The following is a 22,167-nucleotide window of genomic DNA, read 5'->3' as shown; positions in this document are numbered from 1 at the left end:
TCTCCCTTTGTAGAATTTATTATTGCTGCTTTTGAAACTGAGCTGTTAGCTGAATCACCCTAGTTAAATTTCACCCAGATTTACTGCTGTTAAATAGCAAGTTTCAAGAAACATTTCCTCCTTTCCTCCCAAGTTAACTGTTTAGAGCTAATGCTGAGAATTTAGTGCAGTTTCTCAAGTGTATCCATTTCCCAGCTAACAATGCACTGGTCTGCTCTTCTGGCGTCACCAAAACAGCTATAAATCTATATACGCTCTCTCTCTCTCGATTCTTTACAGATTCATACGTTTGTTTTTCTCTGAAAACACACACACACACACACACAATGCACAATTAGCTCTTTTGGAGATAACAAAGTGTTCTCTGTGTGTTTGATGGCCTAGTTTACTAAGGTTCTGCATTTGGTACCAAGCACACCTACTTTGACAGACCTCAGTGCTGAGTCAGAGTTTACATTCATTTCCAAATATGGAATCCAGATCTTCTTATAGTTGGGATGTTCTCTGAATCTCATTGTTATCCTCTGCAAGGGGTTAAAACAATTAATTAATGCCTCTGTTCCTGTTCTGTGTCCTTTTTCCAGCATTTTGCAGTGCAGCTACTCATTGTCAATAAGGCAACCCCCACACTTACTCCTGTCTTTTTAAGTCAGGACAGACCCAACTCAGTTAATTGGATGAGGAAGCACACTTTCAGAATAGAATGTCTTCTAGAATTCAGTTCTGAGTAGAAATAAATGCTAGAAAAGAAATATCAATTAGAACAGTCTGTTCTTTCACTCCTGTCAGTACAAAATAGCATGGAAATGCACTGGAGATCTCCATCCAACTTACAGGACTCCAGGTTTGGGGAAGGATTGATTAGAGGAAGAGCCTGTTATTGAGACAAAAAAAATGAAAAAAAAAAATGATAGGGGCAAACACAAATCTAATCAGCCCATCTTGGTGGATTCCACTCTTTTGACTCTGCAGTGGTATCCCACAATACCTTTTATTGTATCTCCTTCACCAGACAACTAGGCTAGAGCTATTAGGTCTTCCTACTAACTACCTTCCCCGAATCAATATGATTCCCATTTGCTGTACACCTCTTCCATTTATTTAATCTTTTTGTAGCAAATCAGCACAATATTTTAAAATAGTCATTTTGGTCCTGTATATAGGCTTACAGTTTGCTTCTGAATTATGTTCAATATCTTTCTTTATACACCTGAGAATTTTGATTGTAATCTGTTTGCACTACTTATACTCACCATGCTGAGGTTCAGTCTTCTATCCACAACACACACACCCATATCCTTCTGAACAGTGCTTAGCAATGAATGAGATATTGAACTATAAAGGAGGATATTTTTGGCTTGATGTGTGGGTATATATATGCATAACTCCCCCTCACCTGCTAAAATTAGAATATATCCCATAGACTGCAGCAACTGTAGCACCGTTAAAATAGTCGGAAACACTTTTCCTCATGAGATTTTTCTAAAATCGAGATGGCAGCCTTCAGAGCAGGGACTGTCTTTCTTTATTCGGTTGTACAGTTCCTGGAACAATGGGGCTGATCCATGACTGAGACTCAGGTGCTAACATGGTACAGATAATGAAAGAATTAAAGACACCAAAGAAGCCACTCCACATATATACTGTGTGATTTTTCTCCCCATAGGTGTATGGACATGAAGGGATGGGGCGATAGTGACCTGTTCGCTGTGGGATTGTGTCCTGGGAAAAATGGGGAATTGCTGTCTGTATTAATCCCAGTGGCCTCTTGTCCCATGCTGTCACATTTTCTTGAAAGGAGGACCACATTCAGGAGAGGAGGCATTGGCAACATGGCTTCTGATGGAGCCAGCTTGCCATGTGGGACAAAGGGACCCAGGGAGTAGCAAGAAGAGGCTGTCACTCTTCAGGATACCCAAGATTTCCCCAAGAATCTTGGAGCATCAAAAGGAAAGGGCTTCACTCTGTGAACCAGTCTGCAGGCAAGCAAATGTGGCCTCTGTTACCCCAGAAACACTCAGAACTTGAGTTTTCCAAGCAACTTTAGCCCTCCTGGATTTTTCTGCAAAAGGGTATACTATGGAAGGAGTTTGACCTAATTTTCAGCTCTACTTTAGCTGAGCTTCCATTTTTAGACCTTCAGTTAACTGGCACTGCAAAACGTCCAAATTCTAATAGACTTCTAACTACCTGATTTTTACAAACAGTTAATTGTGGATGCAAAATTGTGCCTGCAAATGTCAAGTCAATTTCTGAAAATCTAGTCCTAAATATATGTATACATATATTAGGTACAGAAGTCACATCACCAGCCACTGATACACCACCCACCCACCCCGCCCCCCTTGGTGTGGAAAACAATAGCTGTTTTACAGCACGCAGTAATACTATGTACCTAGTTAGGACAGTAAGAGCCACTTGACACAAAGCATATTTTACTGCAGGGTGCCTAAAGAACTGGTTTTAAAGATCTCTGATTGTGAGAGCAGAATAAGAATGACAGGATGGTACTAGATTGACCCCCCCAAAAAAATTGTTTGAGTTGACTCATGTTTGTCTAAATTATTAATTGGTCTGTGTGACCTAAATTTTCTGCTTATTGACATTCAGAGTCTGCTTTGCTGTTTCTTTGTACTCAAAACAAAATTTGGCATTTTTGACTTCCTCCATTTATCCACAAAGCACATGGACAGATTTATTATTGGAATAGGGAGAGATTTCAGTACCTGTTTCTTGACTCTAATATAGATTTGCAAGTCATATAGAAGTAGCAAATTCTTATATTGTGTTTGCTGCATGAACGTACAGGGAGGAGCTGATGAAAACATGAGGGATATCTGGGAATGGAGAATCTGGTAGGAACATGCAGCATCCTTTGATTTTTTTTCTGCTTTCATAATCTTTTTCTTTCTTTCTATTACCTAGCATCTAGAGCAAGAGAAACACGAATTAAGGCGACGGTTTGAGAACAGAGAAGGGGAATGGGAAGGAAGGGTGTCTGAGTTGGAGAGCGATGTGAAACAGCTACAGGATGAGTTGGAGAAGCAGCAGGTTCACCTTCGTGAAGCAGATCGAGAGAAAACACGAGCCGTCCAGGAATTATCTGAACAGAACCAAAGACTCTTGGATCAGCTCAGCAAGGTGAGGCCTTCTAGCAGGGACAGGGGCAGGGGAGGTGGAAGTCCCCACATCGTTAGTCAACTCTGTCATTCAGAAAAGTCTTGAACTCTTCTGTAATCAACCTTTTACACAAATGAGTGAGACCCTTCCCTTAAAAAAAAAAAAAATCTATTCCATGTCTCTAGTCAAATTACATCAGTGCCCCTAACAAGATGTACTGTCCTTAAACTGCACTTCATACCCTGAAAATGGGCTCTTCAAGGTGATCCACAACACAATCACATATTGTTAGTTGTGCAATCAAGGCTGTTTTCTATTTATTTTATGGATATTTTTCATCCAACTTCTCTTTTCCTCTCCAGGAACTTAAATCAGACTTCTAAACAGCTATCAGCTTGAAGTGTCATTAATATTTTACTATATGCCGGGCAAGACTAATCTACTGTCAATTTAATGATGACACCAAAGGCCCAATCCTGCCTCCAGTTATCCAGGTGTGACAGTTATTGAGCTAAATGGTATCTATACTGTTAGAACTGAGGGCAGAATTGGTCACCCTGAGATCATGCCCTCACTGAGGCAAATTCTGTCCAGGGGTAAACATACAAAACCCTCCTAACATCATTGGGGTTGCATGATTTTTACTAAATACATAATTTGGCCCGCTGCATGAAGGAGGATTGAAAATTGAAAACTAGGATGAGAAATTTTTCTAGATTGAATGCATACCTTCAATAATTTAAAGGATGATTAAGGTTGTCAGGCCCAAAAACTAACCTGTCTTAGAAAATTAAGAATCTGTATCTTTTGTCCTCCTTTATTCCATGGTACTCCCAGAGAACCAATAGAAATCTAATAGTCTGTATGGTAGTACCCTTGCAAGAATGTCTCATGTGAATGTGATAAATTACTCCAGCATATCAAGTGCAGTACTTGGAGCAGTACAGTGTACTGTGTAGATTCAGGCTAAAGATCCAGAACTGGGGTCAGTAGGGAAGCAGCAGCTCAAAGTGTAGGCTTGGACCAGGATGTCGTTGTCTAGATCTGATAGGAACACAGTAGTTGGTAAAGGGAAAAATAAGGCATGAGCCACAGCGCTGGCACCAGGAGAATATCAGTAGCTGCACACAGGGGCTCCGGCTGCAGCTGTGCATTTACTTTGTCTTTTTGTGTATGTAGCTTCTGCAAGGTCTCTGTACGAGAGAAAAGATGAGCTTGTGGTTAAGGCATTGGATTGCAACATGGGAAATTATGGGTTTTGTTCCCAGCTCTGCCACAGATTCTGTGTGGCATTGGGCAAGTCACTTAATCGGTTTGATTTCCCCGTCTGTGGTGTTTATTTTTAATTGGTATAATAATCCTTCCCTAGCTCCTTGGGTGTAGGGGAGAAATTCATTCATGTTTGTGAAGTACTCTCATATCACACTGATAGGGCTATAGAAGAACCTAGTGATCTAGAATCTGCTCTTTGTAGCTCATACACTAACAGTTCTGTCAAGGAGAGGTATGAATCCATGGCTGAGATCTTCATCTAGGACTAGAGAGACATTCTGGAGGGTAGGTTTGATATTGCAGGGGGTAGAGGCTTAGGACTTCACATGAGTCAGGCTGTCAACTTAGTCCCAATCAGATTTCTGTCAGCTTCAGGATCACTTTTCCACTGCCATGCTCTTTTCACAGCCAGTCATTAAGACAATTACATAAAGGATTGTAACTTGCAGGCATCAAAACAAGCTGAAAGACAATTCAGGAAAGGACAAATCTTTTCCTTGGGCTTTGGGCCACACAGGATGATAATTATATAGCATTTATAGCATAGGAACACCTAGAGGCCTCCACTACGTCAGGGCCCCATTGCACTGTACAAACATAGCATATGGCAGTTCCTTTCCTAAAGGGTCACAGTGTTCCACCACCATCCAAGTCCTAACTGGTCTTTTTGGTCCTTTAAATCCCTGCTACTTCCAGAGATCTATGCTCGGTGTCCCTCCTTACCCATTTCTACAGAACCTGTGTGTCCCACAAAGACACTGGAAGAGGAGGGGCCACTCATCTCTTTAGAATGTCAGTCTTGGTGCTGAACTTCACATATGCAGTGACAATCAGCCCCCTTCTTAGAGATAAAGAATGTGGATTTATGGGGAGAACTTATTGGGTGAACTTCAGATATTAATAAGCAATGTAGTTCTCAGCATTTCAGTTTGGCACCTGTGCAACGGTTCCTGACATTTAATATACATCTTAGATCATCATCTTTTGTTATAAGTTTTTACTGGGATGAAGCCATGGGAGTCTTGGTAAATTGCAGTTGAAGTGCCAGGGTCTAATAGCCTGAAATCAGATTGTTTCTCATCTTATCCAATTTCTGTTTTTTAATCTAAGCCTGATTAGTATAGGGATGAGTGACTACCTAAGAATGCTTAGTGTTCTACATTTGTTGTTCCTTTGTAATCTAACTGTTGCTCTTAATGATCCTGTCTCTTATTCTGAAGATAGATAGATAGATAATCTATCTATCTGATATCTGACCTGGGAGAAGTGCTTTGCAGTGTTGTGAGTGACCTGGTTTTGATTCCTGTTCATGTTATTTCCTAGGCTTTCAGTGACTATAACAAAAAAACACTAGCCTGCAGGAGCCATAGTGCTATGGGCTCTCATGAGCCAAGCAAGCTTAGGTCTGGTCAACTGGAAGACATCCAGTGAAAAAAGATTCTAGGAAGAGGTGTGTCCTTTGCGATCTTGAGCGCAAGTACTATATAAAGTCTTACTGCAGGGCTGGTTGTAGGTTTTCACATGCCTTTTTATTCTGTGTGTTTAATAATTTCTTCGTCCAAAAGAGATTCGTATACAAGAATGTTAATGCAACAATAAGGTGGAATCTTTAATTGCATAATAATCAGGAAATTCAGAGCAAAGTTTTCCACAGAAGCCTTAACTCTGCCCCCTTGACTATTTCTATCCCATTAGGGTCTTTAATTAGAAAATAACAAAATAAAATGTTGCATTGCAATACAAAATTGTACATATTTTATGTGCATCTAAAGATATAGGAATGAAAGATTATATATTTCATTTACTAAATAGCATCTTGGTGCCAAGCATTACATTACTTTGTATTGCTTTTATCCTGAGATTTCAACATTAACTGAGTCTTACACTGACTCTGGAGTAGCTAAAGGACATAGGAAGGATGGTCTTATGGCTAAAACACAGGACTGCAAGTCAGAAGATCTGTTCGTAGTTTTGCTGTAGACTTTAGCTCTCTGTACATCAGTTTTCCCGCATCTGTAAAACTAAAGAAAATATTTTCTTTCCTCACAGGGGTGATGAGAGGGTAAATTAATGTTTGTAAAGTGATCTGAGATATTCAGATGAGAAAGTGGTATAGGTGTGTAAAGTTCTACTAATAACAGTTAATATTATTATATTACGGGCACTTAACCTACCCTTGAAATGTAGCTCCTTGGGGGATGCCGTAGCTGTTTGTTACAAAACAGAGCAACACTACTCAGCAGCTTAAAATGGGAAATGAAAAAGCATATTGTATCCATTTGAAATTCATGGAGAATTTAGGTGGGCAGTATTGAGATCATAATGAAAGACTATTGTGATACATACATTAAAAAAGTGAAAGTTTAAGGTTTTCACAGCAACCTTGCCTCTGAATTTCCTGATTTGGGATTAAAATCTCAGTTGTATGTTGGATTAATACAATAATACTTTATATGTGTGAAATACATCTGGTACAGGCCCCAACATGAGGTAAAGGAGAATATCTGTTAGGAGTAAAATGTCTGACACATAGTTGATTAGTTCTGATTCTGCCTAAATGCAGGGGAGTGGTATGCATAAATATGACTCAGAAATTCATTATAACATTTGTTTGTTTAAATATGAAGTGTAGGAGACAAAGGATGGTCTTATGGTTAAGGTACAGGCTCATTACATCCAAGTTCAGGTCCACTGCAGGTTCTCTCTGTGATCTTGGGGAAGGTGCTTAATCGCTCTCAGTTCCCTATCTGTGAACAGATTCCTTTCTCCTCCACTTCCTATCTTGTCTATTCAGACGGTAGGCTATCTCTTCCTATGTGCATCTAAAGCAAACAACACACAGACCCCAATCTCTGCTCAGGCCTGTAATTGCTTCTGTAATATAAATAATAATAAAAGGACCTTCTACTTAGAATGAAAGTATTAGCTTCTTCCTCTGTCAGGAAGTGATTGAAGGAATCTTTGTGTTGTTTCGGAAATAGATTTTACCAGATGGCTTTCCCACATACTTCCTGCTACCAAGCAATGGACTGCTGTAGCCTGTTGCTGCATCTACAGTTTGGATGAGGATGCATCATTCCCAGTTTAGTTAAGCTTCTTTTACAGTACACGGAGCATTAAGTAGTAATTTAACAACATCAAGCTCCAGTAGTTTTTGCAATGAAAATCTGTTCTCTGGGGCAGGAAGAAGCGTGTATTATCTTGTGTTGCTGGAATCACTTTCTCTAAACACTGAAAGCTAAGTCTTAAGTTGCCTTGGTTTCCCTCTAGGATAGTTCTTCAGTAGAGTCACTGTAGCTTTTATATTCTGACAACATTTGCTGCTGACATGGTGTTATAATGAATGAGCTATTTCAATCAATCCCTCTAGGGTAGAGAGAAAAAACTTGGGAAAGATCAGCTTCAGGTACAAGTCTCCAGAGGAGGTTTTAGTTACTAGCCACATGCCATCCTTTCGGTGACTAATCTGTCTCAATTTTTAAATGGGTGTTTCCTCTTCAGATTCTGTATTAAGAGATGGAAGCTTCATAAGAGTGGAAGCAGGGGTGAAAGTAACTTAAGTCTTACCGGTACGGAGGCCTGGCTCCAGGCCCCCGAAAGGGGCGGAACCTCTGGCAGAAGGGGCGGGGCTGGGGGGGGGTCAGCCTCCCCCAGCTAGTGCTGCCCGGCCCGTGCTGCCCAGGGCTCTGGCTGCGATTTAAAAGAGCCAGGGCTCCGGCCGCTGCCATGGTAGCGACGGCAGCAGCCAGGAGTCCCAGGACCTTTTAAATTGCAGGGCTCCGGGGCAGCTGGGGGGCAAAAGGGGCAGCAGTGTTAAAGCACTGCCGTGGCAGTCTTTATCATTGGCAGTGTACGGGCCCGTACCGGCGGTCACTTCTTACCGGTACACTGCACCGGTCTGTACCAGCCCACTTTCATCTTTGAGTAGAAGTGAAGGTCTCTTCTTGCCCTTTGCCTTCCCTTTGCTTGGAGCGAAATGCTTTTATTCCAGAGTTGCAGGCCAGATAATAGAAGCGGTTGAGAAAGGATAACGTTGAGTACCTTTTCTGGCTACCCTTGCCCTACTCAGAGCAGCATGGAGTTTTCTGTTTGCACTTAGTAAGCTGAAGGGTTTTTTAAATGTTTGTTTCTATTGGTTCTGGCAGTATAGGAACTATACAAGTTTTAGGTAATTCATCTAGGTTCATGTATACATATTAAGTTGGCTTTGTGGAGTGCATTTCCATTTTTTGGCATTGTTGCTAATTATTAGGGGAAACAGGTTGGGCCTGGTGTAACTCCATTAAGTTATGGAGACATTACACCAGGAATGAATTTGATCCATAGTGTTCTAATGATTTATTCCATAAACACATGTTTAATAGAAGCCTCTTAGGTCTTGTGTTTGAAGTTGTTTCAAATCACCTGACAGAACATATCTGGAGATGTGGCACCTACCCTCTGTTAGTAAGGCAGCTCAGACTAGCACAGCTTTTTGAAAACAGGAGAGCAAACTTCTGTTGCCTCAGCCCTGGAAGGATCTTCCTGTGAATTACCAGTTCTGCATCCTGGGGCTTGCAAGTTAATCATTGATTTGTTTTTTAAAGAACCATTTTAATTTTGTTGTGGCTAGAATTGTTTTAATGAAGCAGTAATCAGCTGCCTGCTACTGAAGATTTTGTATTGAATCTTCGCACAGGAAGCGCTACAGCCGGGGTGGGCAAACTATGGCTCGGGGGCCACATCCAGCCCTCTAGACGTTTTAATGTGGCCCTCGAGCTGTAAACAGGGAGTGGGGTTGGGGACTTGCCCCACTCGGCTCCCAGAAGCAGTGGCATGTTGCCACTCCGTCTCCTATGTGTAGAGGCAGCCATTAGGCTCTGCATGCTGCCCCCGCCCCAAGCAACACCACCGCAGCTCCCATTGGCTGGGAACTGTGGCCAATAGGAGCTGCAGGGGCAGTGCCTGTGGACAGGGCAGTGCACAGAGCTGCCTGGCTGCACCTCTGCCTAGAAGCCAGAGGGGGGATATGCCGCTGCTTCTGGAGCTGATTGAGGTAAGCGTCACCTGGAGTCTGCACCCCTGACCCCATGCTGCATCCTAATCCCCTGCCCCGATTCTCTCTCCCACCTGTTGAACCCCTCAGTCCAGAGAACCCTCCTGCACCCCCCAACTCCTCATGTCTGGCCCCACTCCAGAACCTGCACCCCAACCTAGAACCCTCACCACCTTCCACACCCCAACCCCCAATTTCGTGAGCATTTATGGCCCGCCATACAATTTCCATACCCAGATGTGGCCCTCGGGCCCAAAAGTTTGCCCACCTCTGATCTACAGGTATACATTGCCTGTAATTGATGTGAAGTTGGGTTCAGAGGCTGAAGGTCACCTGACCTGAGTCAGTGTATCTTGACAAGTCTTGTTCTGATATACTGCATATGCAATAAGGGACACACTTCTGCCTAGACATGGGGGCGGAGGTAAGATTGCAAAAGTAAAAATATTCATTGTCAAAGGGCCTGATCCAAGGCCACTGAGACTCCCATTGACTTCATTGAGCTTTGGCTCGAGCCCTTTATGAATTGTATGGGACTGTTTGGCTGCCCCACTATTCCCCAATAGCTAAAAATCCCCACATCATTTACAGGACCCTATTTATTCCATGCACATGGAATTTTCTGCAGAATTCACCATGCCAGGAAAGGCTTCTGATTAACACCATGGCAAAGACTCCAAGATAATAATCCAGCTTCATGCCAGATCATGACCAGACTATTGGGACTTGTCTATACTAAAGCTGTAACTGGGGGACATTGCCACAGTTGTGTGCTTTCCTGGAAAGCCCTTCCCCAAGCTGATTCAGTGCCATAGATGGATGCTAAGAAACATTCAAATCATTTGTAAGTGAAAATTGTGCACTTGTCTGTCCAGAAAGTCAATGGTGTTCATAGAGAGATGCAGAGAAGTTTTAAGGTTATAAACTGCTTTAATGACACTTTAAGATCACTTTTCAGAGTAGCAGCCGTGTTAGTCTGTATCCGCAAAAAGAACAGGAGTACTTGTGGCACTTTAGAGACTTATGCTCAAATAAATGTTAGTCTTTAAAGTGCCACAAGTACTCCTGTTCTTTTTAAGATCACTGTAGATCTCTCCCTATTGGTGTGCTTAACAAAGGCTTGCTGTTGGTTACATGGGGGATGGCTTAATTATCTTAACTTCTAGTTTGAAGTATTGAGACTGCTTGCAACCACAGGTTTGAATTCCAGGAGGGTCAGGTTAGCCCTCTGTTTTGAGGTAAATAAATAAATTCAGTAAACTGCATAGGATGAATTTCAGCTCAGACCTTTAAAGTGAGGTCCTGTCTGTTCATTCTGGGCATTCAGGATCCCATGGCCCTTGATGTAAATTTATGGTTTTGTCCTAGTTTTCTTAATCAAAGTGTTACTTGCCTCCATATTTGTCAGCAACGAGTGATTTTTCTCTCTCGGAGCCCCCAGGGGCACATCTTTTAACTCCATTGAAATATACTTGGGGAAAGCGCTCAATGTCAGAGTGGAGAAATTATTTTGTTAACAAATTTAACAGGGGGTAGGAGGAGCAGTCCTCCCTGGCCTGTGTGCACAGATAGCTACTCCCTTCATCCCAGCTGTAGCTGAATTTCAGGGGTATAGCATGTATGGCTTGAGGTTGGGTGAAGTGTTTCAGTACCTTTCAGCCTATGTAACTATAAGGTGCTATTATTTTCATGATAATCCCTAGGCATGATAGTAACTAGGCAAATGCTGCACCCTGCCTTGTGGCAAAGGAGAGGGAGATCGGCAGATTTTACAGGATGACATTCTAAGGGGAGGAGTGTTGAGTGTTTGCTGATTGTAGTAGGTGTGTTTTCCATCCTCAACCCTCCACTGGGCACCAGCGGGGTGGGGGAATGTTGGTGTTTTCCCATCGGATTCCTGCAGCAAGGCTTTACGGGGGTGAGAGGGTACTCAGCTCCGCGTCATCCCAGCTTTTGCCTAGGGATGATCAATCTCACTCTACGCTGTCTATTTGCCATTTCCAGAGCTGCTCACAGCAGCCCCGTCACCAGTTGCTAGGCTACAGCATATTACATTGTCCCAGTCTGGTGATGTTGCCATGGTGACAAGGTTGTTATTCCACTTGTGAGTCCGCTGCGGTCAGGCTGCAAGTGCATGGAAGACGCAGTTGTGACGTCTAAGCTGGTCAGTCAGGAACTGTCTGACATCCCTATTAAATGAATAACTGCAGGGAAGTGGCACATCCCCCTCTCCTGAATTAGATGTGTGCATGTTGTAGGGCTGCATCTGAAAACAGGTTCTCCTTGATTTGCTTTCGGCTTCCAAAAATTGTCATGGAGATTTACCATCCCAAGATCGAAAGCCCATACCTTATTGTAACAGGTGATGGGGGGAAAAAAATTTATTCACCTGTCAAAAATAATTATTTGCTCCAGGCAAGTGGCCAAGTAGAATTTAGCAAGGCTCACCTTACTGAAATACGTTGATAAAGTGCATTTTTCCCCACCCACAACAAAGAAGGTGGTGAATTTCTGTTTATATATAATAAATCTATTAAGCCTGGGATAAGAAGGTGCAAATTCTTTCACTTAAGTGACAGCTGCACCTGGTTATATCAGGCTGAATTTGGTCTCGTATCTCACTTATATATAAGTGCCTTTGCTCCAAGAATCAGTGCTGAGCCAACAAGCCTCACAGCATTTCTATATTCCCTATTTTGTAGATTGGGGAAAACCAAGACACAAAATGGTGACAGGGACTTGCCCTCACTGTCACAGCACAACATTTTCAGAACTGGTGATGGACCTAGGACTCCTGATTCCCACTCCCCTGCCTTGAGCACAGCCATTGCCTCTTTTGGGGTATGCCCCATCTGAGTGCTAGTTTCCAAAGTAGCAGATATATCACATACATAATTTGTATGGTAGTTCACTGATAAATGGCCGTAACTGGAGCTCACTGACCTTTCTTATACTTTAGATAGTGTTTGGAGAGGCTAAATCTGGATCTGGGCTTAGAGTTTGGGTTTAGTGCTGAAATCTCAGCTAGTTTTTGTGAGTTTTTGCCCCAATATGATGGAAGTTGCATAGGATGAGCTGGCTTTCAGATTTCTACCCCCTTGAGACACATCTGGAAAATAGGCCCTTTTGGAATCTGACCTGGTACCAAAATTGAATTGGTTTTTGACCTGAAATAATTTCCTACTGGCCTTCTCATTCCAAACCAATTCAGCAGTTCTCATTTGAATCAGTGTCTAATTTTAATGTTTATAGGGATTGTCTTGTGCAGCATATCAGATGTGGGTAGGAAAGGAAATCTTTAAAATATTATTTTTGCTTATTCACACTTGCAGCTGTAAATCTGCTCCAGCAGATTCTAGAAAACTGACCGTGTTGAGCTGAAACCAGGGCTATTCAAAACTCCTCTTTGCCAACAGCTCTATGGAAGAGCCTACTTAAAGCATTTGACCTCTTAAAAGAGCCTATATAGAGAGTAAAGGCCTTTTAAATGGCTAGTTTAATAAAAAAGTAATTTTTAAAATAGCTTACTACACAAAAGTTCAAGAGTAGAGTGAGGTCTCCTTTCCATTGGCTTTATTGAGTGCACTTCTAGTGTTCTAGTTACTTATGAAACAAGAGAGTCGTCTTGCACGAAGACCAAACCTTTAATCAATCGTTTGTATAGAATCATGTTTAGCAATACAGCTTATTTGAAACACTCTTATAGGATTAACTGGAGCTTCTTTCAGACCTTTGATACATGTTCCACAACTATTTAACTATAGAACTGGATTGAGCTCAGTTAGACCAACATTCTGTGCCACAATTAGTGTTGCCAATAAGACCAGACAGTTGCTGGATAAGACTGCCAGCGTACACTTGACTGAAAGTGCAAGGCGCTGTCACTTTTGAGTGGTGCAATTTGGGAATGGGTGGGTTGTGAGGCTAATTTTTCTTTAGGTGTTACTAGTATTGCAATCTGACAGGTTTCTATTGTGCATCTGAGAGACTAACTGCATGCAGAGGAAGATGGGGTGGGAAAGGAGTCAGACACAGATTTTATAGAACAAAATGAAATGCGTGGGGACACAAGTAACTTGCATGGATTGTGGTGGCATAGGAGTAGAATCTGGCAGGGCCGGCTCTAGGTCTTTTGCTGCCCCAAGCAAAAAAAACCAAAACAAAAAACCAAACAAACAAACAACACACACACCCCTCTGGGAGCGCAACTGCAGAAGCAAACAAATAAATAAATAAATAAAAATGGTGGCCAGAATGCCACCCCTGAACTTGTGCCACCCCAAACACGTGCTTGGTTTGCTGGTGCCTAGAACCAGCCCTGGAATCTGAATATAGAAAAGAGAACTTTTCAAGCTAATGACAAAAACTGACCTGGTGCAATTTCTTTATGATACCAGAGCTCACAACCCAGCCAGTAGAAAATGTTGCAAAGGCAGTTTTGCTCACCTCCATGTGGAAGTGCTGCTGACATGAGCTTCATGTACTAACTCTGGTGGGAGTTGCATCCAGCCCTCCTTGATGGCTAGGAGGATTGCCATGATGCAAGGTCCAGAGAAGGGGGATGGAAGAGATCAAAACTAGGAGGAGAACCCCCAGTGGGAGCAAAGTTCTAATGCTTTGGTAACTACTCCCTAAAACACTAATTGTCTATCTTAAATGTTTTTCATTTAAACATTTAAGAAAAAATTATGGAATTTTCCATCTTTTGCACAGATCATGATGTATATGAAGAGAAGTCACAAGAAAACTGTTTATACATCTGGTGCAGGAATTTTCTCCCCCAATAAACAGGCACTTAAAATGTGCCATTCACATCTGAACTTGCCCTTCATATAGCAATTAGTGGATCCATTTGGAAGATCACTAACAGTAGTACGGTAGTTTGCTCTGAAGCAGGTGTTGTGAGCCAATCACTGGTTGCCCTTAGCTTCCTAGCCATTACATAATCTTCTTGTCCTGGACATACATCCCTTCCTACCTTATCACTTTCATCCAAGTTCTCTAAAACCTATTCTGGACTCAGCTATTCTGAACATTCAAGGTGCTATGCATTTTTCTCTTGCCCCTCAAAGGCTTATTTTTCCCCAGTATGCCCAAAACCACCTCAGTTTTCCCCTCCCAAAATGGCTAATTTCAGAATTAGATTATATTAGCCTGGGGCTGATTGTTAATTAACCTTACCTAACTGATTTGTTTATCCGTAATCAGACAGAAGACCATGTTCTCTACTCATTTACTTTGGTGTGACCTGGCTGAGTCAGTGAGGTGGACATCAGATTTCAGGGTGCAATTGAGGGGAGAGTTTGGCCCCATGTGTCAGTCATTTTAGTCAGGGAAAGTTTTCCCAGCATGAATCTCCTTCCAAAATTCATATCCATTTTTGTAGGTTATTAGGGGCAGCCACTTTCAGGAAACTGGTTTTGTTTAGCACCATATTTAGTTTAAGTTGTTTGCCTATTCTTTTCCAAAATGCACCACCACCTAAGGGTGGTAGCCCACAAACTCCGATGGGGATAATAGCACTTCCCTATCTCACAAGATTAATATATTTTAAGGTTGTGAGGTGCTCGGATACTTTGGTAATGGGGTCATATACTCATCCGATGAGGGCCTTATAAGTACTTGATACATTTTGCCATAGATTAGAATCTTATATAGATCCTAGTACAACACCAATAAGATGATGCATTGGGAGACCAAGAGGAAGTATTGGTTTCAAACAATTTTTTAAATTCTCCTCTTGATCTCCTGGATAGATAGATATATAAAAACACACATAAATTCCTTAACCTATGAACACTAGGAGAAAAGGCTATGGATAAGCCATTTTGAAACTTCAGTTTAGAAAACCTAGTGACCCATCACCCTTCCTGATCAGTGTAGCTTCAAGACAGTATTGAAGAATTAATGGAAGAACACAATACAAAGATGATTTATGCATAGACTGACACCCATCATTATTGCAGTGGGAAATTACAGGGACAACTTGGCCTAGGTTTGTGATTGAGTTAGTAATAGGATTAAAGAACACAGAAGTTACACATCTTGCTGGATTTTTAACATACAACTATTAATGACACCCTTGCCTTTAAATCAGAGATATTAGAAAACCAGGCGCATAGCTCCAGGGTACACCTCCAGGCATGCCGGCCAATCCAGGAGGAAGATTTTTTTTTTTTTAAACCTTTACACCAAAGATATTACACAGGGTGCAATGAAGAGACAGCCTATAGACTAAGACAGACATCTCTTAATGAAGTCACAAAGAAACTAGTATTTTTATATACAACATGGACATTGTGATAAGTTTAGTATTCTTTGGACCAGCAGAATCTGTCTAAAAGTGCCCTGAAAAGAAAGGGCATTGCAATTGTGCCCTTTTGTTTCATAACATACCATAGGGTCTAAAAGATATTGGGATATTTCTTCAAAACAAGGTTTGTTTTCTTTATTTGAAACTCAGGTCCTTTTACCTTGGAAGATTCTGTGATGAGTGGAGAACTAGTGAAATGACCTCACAAGAATTGTGCATGAAAGACTAGTAATTGAGGATGGCCTTTAGACAAAATTCTTTGTTTTGTGAACATGTAGTTAATTACAACTAACATTTTGGAGAAAGGCGGTCCATTGTCAAAGATACAACCCCCTTGTTCCATTAGTCATCTTGTGAAAGCTTAACAATAGACTTCATCTGAAATATCAATCTGATCCTTCAGCAAAACCACAGATCGCCAGAGTTGACATTCCAGAAAGTTCCAAGATACAAAAAGAAATCGGGGTAGCGGGGTGGAAACAAAAAACCAATCAGCCCTGTCATAAAGACACCTTTAAAAAAAAAAATTTTAATCCACACACAACTCTATTCCTTTAAAAGGACATGCGCTTTGGAAATATTTTGTCCAGCCAAGCTGAGACTAAAGTACGCAGGCATAAAGCATCTCTTTCCTGGGATGTAAAAGTGAATGGAAACGCAGGGAAAGGTTCCAAGGCAGATTGTTCCACCAGCTCTTGAGGAATATTATAAGCCCTCTGTAGCAGCTTCATTTTGCTTCTGACTCATTTACATGAAGCGACAAGAAAAATGTTCCTAAAATGGCAGTTATTCTAAAAGTTAACAGGTTGATTCTCTTTAACACAATGTTTATTAAGTAGCTTTCATTGACCTTTTATAAAGGTGCAGAGTGTTACTACATTCACTGCAGTCAATAGTGTCAGTCTGCCTTTGTCTAGAAAAATGTAGATTTCTATTGACTGTTGTACTTCATGGGCTAAGTGTTTGTTCCTTGCTGCCTGTCACACACTCCCGTCTTCTCTTCCCCTTAGCATGGATGGCCAAAAAAATAAACAGTTAGCTAAATGGTTCTGATTTAAATACCAGATTAGCTGTCCTTGGCTTTATAGGTTTGAGATATTAGTTTATGGAGGCTGGTTACTAAAGAAAATGATTGTTGCAGCTGTACCACCCCTCCTTGGGACCTCTTAGGAAGTGGTAAGTGAGATTTAAAAATAAAAAACCCTCAAGCTTTTTGAGGGAGGCTAGTCCAATGGTTAGGTCACTAACCTAGGACTTGAGAGACCTGGGTTCAAGTCCTTGCTTTGCCACCAACTTCCTATATAACCATGGGTGAGTCATTTAGTCTTTCTTGCACCTCTGTTGCCCATTTGTAAAATGGGGATAATAGCACTGCCCTGCCTCAAGGGAGTGTTGAAAGGATAATATATTCAAGATTATCAGAGGATCTGAGCACCTCACAATGGGGACATATCTACTTTAAGTAGATCTTTTGGAAGAGATGCAAAACAGATTCTGCCTGCTTGTTGTTTTGAAGCTCCTTCTAGACCCAGTAAGGTCTATTGCTAGACTCTCCATCTGCAACTCTGGCTTCTTTTCCTCATTCAGTTTCAGAGCAAAAAAAAAAAACCTATCCATCTTTAGGGCACTTGTAGCTGACGCAATGGGTGCCCATAAAGCCTGCACCAGAGATGCTGAGAGACATTTTGGCTAAAAGGATGCCCACACACACAAAAGGAAAATTATGTTTTTCAACCTTTAGAAGCCAGCTTCTAGGCACACCGGCTGAGATTAAATATCTGAAGTTAAAGATTCAAAATAACCTACCTCAAGACCCTTCACTCTTGCCTCCACATTGTGGATCAGATTTTATGGCCCTTCACAAAAGGTGATGCATCCAAGGGATGCATTGTTTGTTCAGAATAATGGACCTTTATTGGACATGAATTCCAAAGAGGTGAACGGAAAAGGACTTGTTTTCTAGGACGTGAAAGAAGAATTGAGGAATAGATGGGAACCCTGCTCAATGTCAGCTGAGTCCAGTGACACTGCCTAGTGTTTAAACTACTGTGTAAAGCGGACTTTGGGTCTAGCCCCCTTGTTTGAACCCCCTTAAAATGGAAGGAGTGAGGGGGCAGCTGTAGACCGTGGAACTGAGATTAGCAGCTGCTGCTATGAGCCTTCTGAAAAGCTCCTCCTAACCCAAGTACAGGGATAAACCAGCTGATTTACTTTGAAGCCTCCCACAATAGAAGGTGTTATCCAGCCCACCAGCTCATCACTGCTGCTTACTGAGATTAGCAGTGACAGAGAGATTGTCTGTGATGGACCAGCTGCTAGTGACACATTCCTCCTACCCGCCACCCCCTTCCAGGAGAGTAATTTGTATCGAGTCTTAAACTTGGGGAATCCCCTCCCTATTTCTTTCCTGCTTTACAATCCATACTCAAGGCCCTCTATCACGGGCTGAGGAAAACAAGTGAATTCTTTGTTGTTCACCAGCATTTCTCCTTAATCAACCAGAGAAATTGCATTTGCCTGACAGGATGCATTCTTGTCTTGCCGGAGCCTGAAAGCTCTGTCTCCTGGGCACTCCCACCAACTACCAGCCTGGGGACTGGCTCACTTTATAGCCATAGTGAGCTTTGTGCTAGTAGAGACTATTCAAGTCAGGAGAGTGGGTAGCTTAGTTTGACTGGACATACTTGCATGCAAGCCACCCACCCATTATAAAAGTTAACTCCTCCCACATACCTTGGTGGGGGGAAATTGCAAAGTTAGTGCCCAGAGCTGCCCAGCTCACAGGTAGGTGGGAGAAATATAGTAGCTGATAAACTGCTTCCTAAAGAGATTCCAAACCAACATTCATATGCACTCCCCACCCCAAAAAAACCTGCCTTGAAACAGTGGCCACACTTTCTCATAAAATATGCAGGTACATATGGTAGATGGATTTAATAAAAATCCATGTCAGTGCTATGCCTGATTTAATTTAGCTGTGTGTATATGTTTACATAGGTGCACACACACACAAACTCTCTCTCGGTACTATACAAAGAGCAAACAGATGGTCACTGATCTCATGACACCGATGCTTTGTCCCCCCCAAGCTGCATTACAGTGGATAAGGCAACGAAGGGCAACTTGGAAATGACAGGGATGGTTTCCCCCCAACTAGCTGCTGTTTTACATGGCAGATGAGTGATTTGGACTCAATCTGAAATACACCTTCCAAAATTCACCATGGAGGAGAGACATCTAAGTAAAAGCTGTTCACATCATCTATTTGGGGTATATTTAAACCAGCATCATCAGGCAACTATCCATAAATACCCTTCTCACATCTCATCACACTAAGATTATGCCTCATCTGACAGTTACCATGGACACAAGTGTAATACTAGCAGGGATTAGCCCCAATGAGCCTTATAACCTGGTGTAAATTCCTGCTCTGTGAAGTTACTGGAAAAGAAGAGCATTGACCAGGTGTAAGGAGGGACACATCTCTCTCCCCTTTTGACAGGGCAGGAGGCCATGCCTCCTCGTTTCTCAAGCAGGAGGCAGCTCCCAGCTGGTGAGTCCACTGGCAATTAATCCAAGTAGCAGTTAATCCCTCTGCCCAATCAGGGCAGTGATCAGTTAGTGGGCCTGGCCAACAATCAGCCCAGGCCTTAATTAGTCTTTCCACCCCAGTCCGGGCAATTCACAGTTTATAGCTCAGGCTAAGTCCGAGCAATACAGCCCAGCAGTTCAGGGTGGGGAAATTAGCTCTCAACTGGGAGCAACAGCAAGTGTGCCTCGTGTCCTAGCTCATGCAGGTGCCTAACCCATTCAGGCCTCCAAGTGGGGAAGTGGCCACCCTCCACTGGTGGGGTGCCCAGGGTAGGGGGACACAGGCCCTCCTACTCCACTGCATCCCAGCCCAGGGCCCTGTTAGTGGCAGGGTAGTTCACCACTAGGTCAGCAGAGGATCCACCCACAACATGCTGGCCAGTTCACAATAATTCCACAGCCAAACCCTATTCAGTATCCCTGGGCTCCTTTCTACCCTCCCCAGTTTGGGGCACCTGGGTTCCAGGGTCATCCTCAGTCTCTCCGGGATAAACAGCCAATGGCAGCCCCAGCAGTCTATCGGCAATGCTGGTCTTCAGCAATTCAGGTAACTCCTCTGGTCAGGCAGCTAGCTCCTTTAGCTCGTGGCCCCGGCAGCAAGGAAAGGACATCCTGCTCTTCTGGCAGCCCTCTCTTAGTGAGCTAGAAGGCTGGCCTTTTATAGTCCAGCTTCCTGTCCCGCCCCTCTGCTTCCGGTGGGGTGGCCACAGGTGGCCTGGTTCTGCCCACTAGGGGGCGATCTCAGGTTTTTCCCCTTCTGACAGGGTGGGAGGCCGTGTCTCCTCACTACACCAGGTTATGTTAAAAAATGCTGCAGTGAGATTATTACTACCACCAACTCCAAAGCTCTGTAAACTTAATGAAAGAGGGGAAAGCCAGTATTCTGTTTCCAAAAACTAGGGTTTGCACCTGCCCTCCAAGTTATCAGGCTCGAGCTGTGTGGATATACTTAGTGCCTCACAGCTTGACTGGTAAAGGTGTATTTTGAACCAGCACTTTACAAAAGGCTTGTGCTGAAAAGTTGGACTTTAATATCTTTATCTCCTTAGTCCCTTGGTGCCAATGGGTATCATGCTGGGAAGTTCCAAATCCCCACAACAAGGGCTTAATGAACGGATGCGCCTTTCTCCCCACCTCCCCCCTTAACCTGTTAATTTCTGAATACTGTTCAGTCTGGGTTTGGATCACTCCTCGGTAATACGCGCACAGGAGCAGCCTTGACTGATACTATTTGTGTAAAGTCCTTCTGGGACCTTACACCAGTGGAAGATCAGGCATAGCAGAGTTCCACTCCACAACGACCCCTTCCTGATGTGCCCCCTCCTTTTCCTTACACCAAGGAAGGGAGGGGCTGGTACAGAAGATGACAGAACTTCCTCTGCCAGCTTTGCACCAGCAGAGAGTTCCTGTGCCTAGGAGGATTTCTTCATTGGCTATGACCAGCCAGTTTCAAGGACTCTTTGAGATGCATAATAAGTAGAGCAAAGTGACTTTAGCAGACCAGTGAATTCAGCCAAGAGTCCGCTTTCCACACACCTCTAGTATACATACTGTAGGTTAACATTGCTCAAATATGAAGCTCTTGAATTTTTCTTATTGGAAAAACAGCTTGGTAAGCAAACCAAGAATTAAAATATTATATAGGCATCTCAGCCTTTATTAAATACATAATGTGACAGCAAACATGGCTTGTGGTGCACAAGTATTTAAACTAGTTGTCTCCTCTTCACAATCTATTCCCCTTTTGTTCAGTATTATTTGTGTCTTCATTTGTAATGTTTCAGCTTGGAGATATTCACTATAATTTGACATAACTACAAACTCTTTGAACAAGGACAAGTGAAAGAACACCTTGGTTTCATCAAAAATACTTTCCCTTGGCAATGTTAAAAGAAGTGTCTTTATAATTTAAGCACCAGTTGAGGAGTTCCTATGTAGCTTTGTTCGCACATGGGAATTTGATGCTGGATTGACATTGCTGGAAATGGCTAGCCCCCGTTTATCAATAGAACGGGCAGTAGCAGTGCAAGTTTCCCTTCCTCCTCCCCCACTGTTTTACCAACATTCATAAATCCTGACCTGAATGGACCAGCTTTAAGTCTGAGAGTATGTTGTTCAGTTTCTGTAGCCTCATCAGTCTCTCTCTGCTGACATTACCAACAATGTTGGACAATTTATGGTAGAAACATGTGAACACTTGGCCATTGGGTACTGGACTGAAACCACCAAACTAATTTCATATAGGGCATCAAACAGCTAGACAACAATAACTCTATATTATTGGTGACCATTTGACCTGACCTAGAAGTGAGAGGCTCTTTAAACCATTGTCTGTTGCTGCTATTTGGCACTTCGTGTTCTAAACCATTTTAAAATAATGGAACAAAGTGAGTTTCCAATACTATGTCCCATATTGAAGAAGCACGTTTCTGGGACATCCCTCAAGATAACTGTGGAGTGCTCAACTCCACCAGACAGACATGTCTTCCTACGTGGCATATGTGTCTTTGTTCTCCTTTTCTGGACATACACCTCTACCCCGATATAACGCTGTCCTCAGGAGCCAAAAAATCTTACCGCGTTATAGGTGAAACCATGTTATATTGAACTTGCTTTGATCCGCCGGAGCGTGCAGCCCCACCCCCCCGGAGCACTGCTTTACCGCGTTATATCCGAATTCGTGTTATATCGGGCTGCATTATATTGGGGTAGAAGTGTACTTAGTATCCTTGACAATAGAAGAGTGCATTTCTGAGTTGGCCCTGGGCAGGGATGGCTTTATTGCAACAACAGGAACCGATGACGTTTTTGTTTGTTCAGTGATTGAACTATATTT

At 42.6% G+C, this 22,167-nt stretch overlaps 1 protein-coding gene across 2 annotated transcripts in view; it reads left to right on the top strand.

Annotated features, from left to right (window-relative positions):
* The window catches only part of BICDL1 (BICD family like cargo adaptor 1), a 76,192-nt gene that overhangs the window by 2,989 nt on the left and 51,036 nt on the right, over nt 1–22,167 (top strand). For both annotated transcript variants that reach the window (XM_034791478.1, XM_034791477.1), the window contains exon 2: nt 2,926–3,141. In XM_034791478.1, coding sequence (XP_034647369.1) covers nt 2,926–3,141 — 216 coding nt within the window. The remainder of the gene's footprint in view (nt 1–2,925; nt 3,142–22,167) is intronic.

This window comes from Trachemys scripta, chromosome 15 (assembly GCF_013100865.1).
Source record: "Trachemys scripta elegans isolate TJP31775 chromosome 15, CAS_Tse_1.0, whole genome shotgun sequence".
In the NCBI taxonomy this organism is placed as follows: Eukaryota; Metazoa; Chordata; order Testudines; family Emydidae; genus Trachemys; species Trachemys scripta.
Note: the sequence above shows the minus strand (reverse complement) of the source record. Positions and strands in the feature narration are given on the sequence as shown.